The sequence below is a fragment of the Corylus avellana genome, chromosome ca1 (genome assembly GCF_901000735.1).
Source record: "Corylus avellana chromosome ca1, CavTom2PMs-1.0".
Taxonomy (NCBI): domain Eukaryota; kingdom Viridiplantae; phylum Streptophyta; class Magnoliopsida; order Fagales; family Betulaceae; genus Corylus; species Corylus avellana.
Window position 1 is genome coordinate 37,166,376 of NC_081541.1, and position 7,638 is coordinate 37,174,013.

Genomic DNA, 7,638 nt, shown 5'->3' on the forward strand with positions numbered 1-7,638 from the left:
TGTGACAATCACCCATATGCATGGTTACGTTGGTCACCTCTAAATATTGGACCCAAGACATTAAACATCAATAAACATAAATCTATGGACCCACGAGCGAATCTAGGATTTTGTGTGTGGAGTCGCCAATCTACTTTGAATGGAAAGTCTAACTAAAAAAAAAAAAAAAAATTCAGAGAAAAAGAAAGAAGAAAGCACATTTGGATCTACGCAAGATCGATGCTTAGAACGATAAGTGTTTTATTTATTTATTTATTTATTTTGTGTGTGTTAAGTAAAAAAGAGACGACGTTAAACATTTTCTTTCCTCTATTGTTTTGCAGTTTTCTTTTTGAAAAAACTTCACTTATATATAGATAATAACTTTATTCTCATTATCATCATAATCCAATGCTAAACAATCAAGGAAAACTGCTTTAAAGTGTTGAAAGATGGATGCATATTGTTTTAACGGAAAAAGGAAATGTATCTTTAAAGTACATGCTTTACATGTAAGAATCAAACTTTCCTTTAATAAAAATGTCAACTTTTAACTCTTGTGAAATGATACACGACTAAGCATGATTAAGTACGAAAACCAGTGTAAAACATGCATAATAAATCAAGATTAAGAGTTGGGTTAAGCCTCCTTACCTCAGGGTGAGAGCTTCTCCAGGCCCTTAGGAGAAATACCTCCAAGGTGGTTCTCTCTCTCTCTCTCTCTCTCTAGGGTTAGGTTTATGGGAAAAATGTGAAATATTGGGACCTATGGTTTATCCTAAATCCTTAAATAAGACCATTCACATGAATCATGTGCTGGAAAAGTTGTTAAAAAGCATGCAGTGGGCTCCTATCGATCATTGAAAAGCATCCATCAATCGTTATGTGCCAAGTTGTTGAAGCTAGCTAATATTCACTCCCACTCAAACTCAGCTATTAAGGATAATGTTGAAGCCAAAGTCAATAATGAGATGGCAATAACGTGAAGTATTTGAATTTCACAACCTTTGAGCTCTTCATGTTAATTATTGCCATCTTAACATTGACTTTAGCTTCAACATTATCCTTAGTAGCTAAGTTTGAGTGGGACTGAATATCCTTAGTAGCTGAGTTTGAGTGAGACTGCATATTAGCTTCAACACACGTGTATCAATCAATCACTAGGACCGGTTGATTGTTGGTCGAAGAAACCCTAAGGATCATAATTATAAAGCACATTCCAAACAGATGTTAAAAAACACTTTTATTTATATATGCGTATTAGGGAAATTTTTATATATAAAATTTAAGATCAATTAAAAATTCTCGTGGTTTTAAACCAATGATTATTTAACATAATTGTCAAGTATTAAATTAGGGTGTTACATTTATAAAATAAATTACATGAAAGATGTAAATTTTTTTAATAAAATCCATAATGGCCCACCCTCCTCGAGAATAGAAGTAATTTCCTTGACTCAACCAAAAAATAGAAATCTTAAATCCTTAATTTATTCATCCTGGAATTCTGGAAATCACTTATATTGAAATCTATATTTTGGAAACTAATTTCACCATTTCTCAACCTTATAGATAGGCGAATTAAATTAATCCTCATGACAACTTGTTAGGATTAAGGCTGCAAACCCATATTACATCTAGCCAAATGTGATTTATTTTTCCTCGTTTCTTTGGTTTTCTAATATAGACGTTGACTTTTTTGGTTTTTTTGTTTTCCCTAACCTCTAAATTAATAGTCTAAAAGTAGTTTAGAGAAGTCCATGAAGGAATTCCTACTATTTATTACCATAACTGATCTTCCTTCTATTCTATTTCACCATGTTAACTGTGATATACTTTTAGTGTGAACTGTGAAGAGTCATGGTAGGTGACATGAGATTGAAAATGTTGATACAATTTTACAATATATGATATACTTTTTTTCATGTAATTTGAACTTAAATTTGGATGTCAGAAATTCCAGGTATAAAGTTTTGTGGAGTTTTTGAAATAATTATCTTATAAATACAAACATATAGAAGAAGCCTCAACGTCCTCAACATGATCCAACAAAGTCTACAATTTTCAGTAGCCATTCTAAGCCAATTAGGTGAGGGGAGAGCCGAAATTGTTAGGCGGGCTATAGAGGTCATTTGCCCCTTCTAGACACCCTAGTTCCTTCATTGAATATTGTTAGAGCAATTTTTTAGACTGCCGGGCCGGCAACGGAACTTCTGTAAAATAGAAAAAATAGTTACTTACTCCGATGCTTAAGTTAATACTGTATTTGAGAGAACAAAATGAATAGAGAAATTTTTTTTGGTAGGCAGATCACAGCGTGATACCTAAGCTCTTTTTTTTAAAAAAAAAAAAAAATTTGGAGAGGGTCTCCATTTTTAAAGTGAGGGGCTTGCTGAATATGCTTCCTGAAAGCTTGTCATTTGGCATACTTAGAGTTACTTGGTTATCGCCACATATTGGGCTGCTTGATTGAGTCTTTTATATTAAATAGGTTTTAAGCTTCAGCCTTATGCTGATTAATTGTACCACCAACCATAACCATAAAAGCAGATGAATTCAATGCCACATTTGACAAGCAGAACTTCTAATTCCAAAAGTGCAGCCTGTGTTCTTGTGCTCTTCATTTGATTCACTTACCCAATAAAAAAAAATCTTTATCGAATTTCTTTGTATTTTTAAGCAATTTTTGTTTTCATAATTCTTAGAATTTGAATTTATTTCAAAGTAAATGCTGAATTTTCGTTTTTCTCTCATACCCAAACAGGCATATAGTACATAACCGTCTATTTCGGTTGTTGGGTTTTCCCAATAAATAATTATGAGTAATGTATTGAATTTTGATTAAATAATAAGTTAAAAAGACAAATTAATTTGGGGATAAGAGTCTTGCACACAACATTACTCAATATTTATTAGAAAGAAGTACCAAATGCTTAAACATCAGTTAATAGTCTTCAAGGGGATTAGGGAAGTCCAACGAGGAATTCTTTTTTTTTTTTTTTGTTATGAATAAAAAATTCCTATTATTACTGTAGGTAGCCCATCCTCCTTTTATTGTCTTTCATTAAGGTGCCTCTAACACCATTTATACTGATACATAAAGACAGATTTAACATGGAAATAAAGGATGGCTTGAGTGCAGCTGTTCTTGAAGTTCTTGACAAAGATAATTACGTGGTTTGGAGTGCTCGGGTAAAAACCTATTTAATGGCTCAAGATCTTTGGGAAATAATTGAAGAAACTACTGAACCTCCTAAGCAAGCAGATGATGAAGCTGCTTTCAAGGCTTGGAGTAAGAAGAATTCCACGGCTTTACATGTGCTCCAAGTTTCATGCGGGTCGGACGTATGGTCTATGATTAGGAAGATTAGTTCGGCTAAAATTGCATGGAATACTTTGGCAGGTCTCTCTCTTTCTCTCTCTCTCTATCTCTCCCTCTCTCAAAAATGCACATCCATGCTCAAACAAAGCTTGCTTTTGAGTGCAGTTATTCTTCAAGTTCTTAAGAAAGATAATTATGTGGATTGGAGTGTTCGGGTAAAAAACTATTTGATAGCCCATCATCTTTGGGAAATAATTGAAGCAACAACCCAACCTCCAAGGCAAGAAGATGATGAAGCTGCTTTTAAGGATTGGAGTAAGAAGAATTCCATGGCCTTACATATAATCCAAATTTCATGTGGACCGGACTCATTTTCTAATATTATGAGGATTGGTTCCGCAAAAGTCGCTTGGGATAGGTTGGCAAAAAGGTTTCTTCATGTTCTAGAGAAACATAATTATGTGGATTGGAGCGTTGGGGTAAAAACCTATTTGATGGCCCATCACCTGTGGGAAATAATTGAAGCAACCACCCAACCTCCAAAGCAAGAAGATGATGAAGCTGTTTTTAAGGCTTGGAGTAAGAAGAATTCCGTGGCCTTACATGTAATCCAAATTTCATGTGGACCAGACTCATTGTCTGAGATTATTGAGATTGGTTCAGCAAAAGTCGCTTGGGATACGTTGGGAAAAAAGTTCAACTTAGGTCTCTCTCTCTCTCTCTCTCTCTCTCATCGATGCATATATATGCCTAAACATTCTTAATGTATAATAAGATTAAGAGAAAAATCAAAAATATTTTTTATTTTAGGAAAATCAGTAGTTCAATGGATTCTAATTGGTTTTATTGCAGGGTACTATGGTACACTATCTAACCAAAAATTAGTCAGCTTACATGATCTTTTCAATTCAACCATCAATTTAGTTTGATATGATAACTACCTAAAAAATCCAATAGTTTGTTGATGGTGCACAATATATATGTATACACAAACGCACACAAAGAGGAAGATTTTTTCCTTCCAAGTTTCTGATGTTATAAAGAAGTTTTAGGCAGGTATCTCACATGTCTTGACTTGGCATGCTTCTTATTGGTGCTAATTCTAATGGCCTTTACATGTTAAGTTAATATTGAAATTTAAAATGGAAAGAAAAGAACATCCGATAGTTATTGTTGTCATATTGATGTCAGAATGCCTTCATTTCACTATCATTCCTTGAAAACGAAAGAAAAAAAAAAAAAACTTTGCAGGCATCGAATGTGTTCAGTATGAGGCGTTAAAGAAGGCTATGGAAAGTGGTGATTGGAACACTGCAGAGGAGTTCCTTAAGCGCCAACCAGATGCAGCGGCTGCAAAAATCACAAGTTTGGGCGAGACAGCTCTTCACTTAGCTGTTGAGGCTGGGCATGAGGATATAGTGGAGAAGTTAGTGGATTTAATGTCCGAGGAAGACTTGGCAATACAAGATATCTTTGGTAACACAGCTATGGTTCCTATAATTAATGCTGGAAACTACAGGATGGCTGCATGCATGCTTAGAAAGAACAACAACTTGGTCCGCATTAAAAATTCGATTAAAATTATTCCAGTTGATCAGGCTCTTTCCAATGGGGATATAGAATTGGCTCGATATCTCTATTCTCGCACCCCGCCGGAATATCTAGCGCCAGAAAAAGACAAAGACGGCGCTTCAGTTTGTACTCGGGCTATATATAACCGAAGTTTAGGTAAGAACCAACTCTTCGCCTAAAAGTCTAACAATTCTGATGATTTGAAATATTCGCAATTAATATATATAATTAATTCTCTTTTTGTTCAATGTTTTCTCTACGCCGCTGGCACCACACAACAGATATTGCTTTGGATTTAATTCGAAAGTATCCACGTTTGGCTCTTGCTCATGGCAAAGCGGGTTCGTCCCCTTTGCATGCTTTGGCCAATATGCCAAATGCATTCGGGAGTGGAGATGGGCTCGTGTTTTGGAAACGATGGATCTACAACTACTGTTAGTACCAATCTCTTTTTCTCGTATCGCTTCTCATTAAAGTTCTTTCTGGTTTTATGCACACGCCTAGCTAGGTTGGATATAATTTCTATAAAGATTATATATAACATCATCCAATAATGGATTCCCAAATCAGGTCTTCTTCAATTCTTTTTCTTTCCAAGTGAAGGAGTAAGCTACGTACCTAATACTTTAGCAAGTGATTCCTATCAATTGAAATATGAACATACATTCCTTAAAATAAATAAATATCTACATAAATAAATTTAACTCGGAACTATAAATTCATACATTCTAATAATAATTTCATATTTTTATACATACAAAAGAAAGTGATACCAAATGTAACACAACACACATATATAACAATATAATTATTTGTTATTATTACTCTTAACCTTTCAAGTAAAGATTAAAAAATAAAATAAAATAAAATAAAAAAAGATTGTGATTTTTTAATAACTGATTTCAAATGAGTGAATTTTGTACTATACAAACAGATTATTTAATTATTTTTTAAAAAATAGACATTATCTAATTATTTTAACATAATCTTGTAAGAATAAACAAATGAACAAATTGTGTGTTTCGCATAAGTAATATAAATGTGGCCAAGTAATTTTCAATTTTTTTTAGCTACACTTAATAGCGTAACCAAACCCATGTTTTAAATGATGAAATCTTGGAGTATTGTATGGAAATATGTTGAGCCAAAAAATATGGTGCGATGCCCACTCGCAACTATTTCCTTTTTTTTTTTTTTTTTTTAATGAACTCCCTACTATTTTCGGTACATATTTGATATTTGAACAACATTGAATGCAAATAAAATTATAAAATCGATCGAGTAATCGAGTAACCTAAAAACTAAGGGGAAAACTATACTTAAGCCACCTGAACTAACAAGCAATTGGTATTAAAAAATTGTAACGTGGAGTTTCAATTTATCACCCCTTTTAGTTACCCGCATTAGATAATTTTGTTAAATCCTAAATGAGGAGAAAATTGACAAAACTGCCTGTCATGAAATAAAATATTAAGGAAAAAAAAGAGTGAAAAATTACTCCTTTCCTGAATTTTTTATTTTAGTTTTTTTAAAACAAAAATTTAAGGGCATAGTTGTAGTTTTATAGATTTTATGGGGTATAATAGACATTACACATGTTAAATGTGTAAGTTAACTTAAAAAATTTAATGGTAGAGGTAACTAAAAGCCAGCTAATAGATTAAAACTACCCCACATCGCAACTTTTTAAGTTTTGAAAAAACTAGCAAATTATTTGGTAATCTCTATTGGGGAGGGGGTTAAGTGTAATTTCCCAAAAAGTAAGTTTGATCACTTATGCTTTCACTGCCCCATGAGGGTGTTGAGGGACATTTTGCTTCTTATAGCCCATGGGGCGTGCTCATTTTTTTTGGAGGAGGCCAACTAAGGTTGGACCACAATTTTGGTAGGAAATGTCAACAAAAGAGGGCCACAAGATCTCCACCAATGGCCCTATCATATTTTGTCATAGAAGGCCCACAACCCAGCCGGTATATTATCATGAGGGCCCAAGACCGAATTGTTATTCTATCATGGAGGTCGGTCACCCAACCTATATAGAGAACCGATAACCTAGCCAACAATCGAATATGGAGGGTTGATCACCCGACTATCCTTCTATTATGGAGGGTCGGTCACCCTATAATGTCTCAAAAATTAATTGACTATGGAAAGTAACTTAAAGTGTTACTTGTAGTGTTCAAAATTTAATTAACTTGTAATTAACTCGAAGTAGTACATTTAGCAATAATAATCGGAGTTAAAATATAGTGGAATACAGAAAGAAAATATTGATATGAATTGTAATATCGCAATTAGGGGAGGGTATCGGTCAGGTTCGGTTAGGTAAAGCCATTTTTGTTTCGGTTAACCGAAATTGTCAGTTAAATTAGTTAATTCATCGATTACATCTCGGTAATGATTTATTTCAAAAGTTTCGGTTAAACAGATATTTCAGTTAAAATTGTTCGGTTAATTGGTTAACCGTGGGCTTTTTTATTGGGTCAAAAATTGATTGTTTTGGGGCCCAAATTGTTTTTTGGGCTAAAATGGCTTATTGAACCAAACAAATTTTAAATGGGCTCATTAATTAACTTAATAAGATTCTATCATACATATATTCTACTAATAAATTGGTCATAGAATCCACCAACTAATATGTTCCACTAAAAAAACCTAGCTAATGCCCTCGTAATCTTCATTCTACTAAAAGAGTACTTATTATCGGTTAATTCAGTTAACTGACAAAAAAATATTTATACCGATTAACCGAACCGAACCGATGT

The 7,638-nt window shown here is 33.5% G+C and overlaps 1 protein-coding gene across 1 annotated transcript; it reads left to right on the forward strand.

Moving 5' to 3' along the window:
• Window positions 1-3,090: 3,090 nt before the first annotated feature.
• LOC132171379 (uncharacterized) lies at window positions 3,091-5,052 on the forward strand. The gene is made up of 3 exons (XM_059582684.1): window positions 3,091-3,382; window positions 3,467-4,006; window positions 4,553-5,052. Exons 1-3 carry the CDS (start codon window positions 3,094-3,096, stop codon window positions 5,050-5,052), a joined length of 1,329 nt encoding a protein of 442 aa, XP_059438667.1. The 5' UTR covers window positions 3,091-3,093.
• Window positions 5,053-7,638: the final 2,586 nt, after the last annotated feature.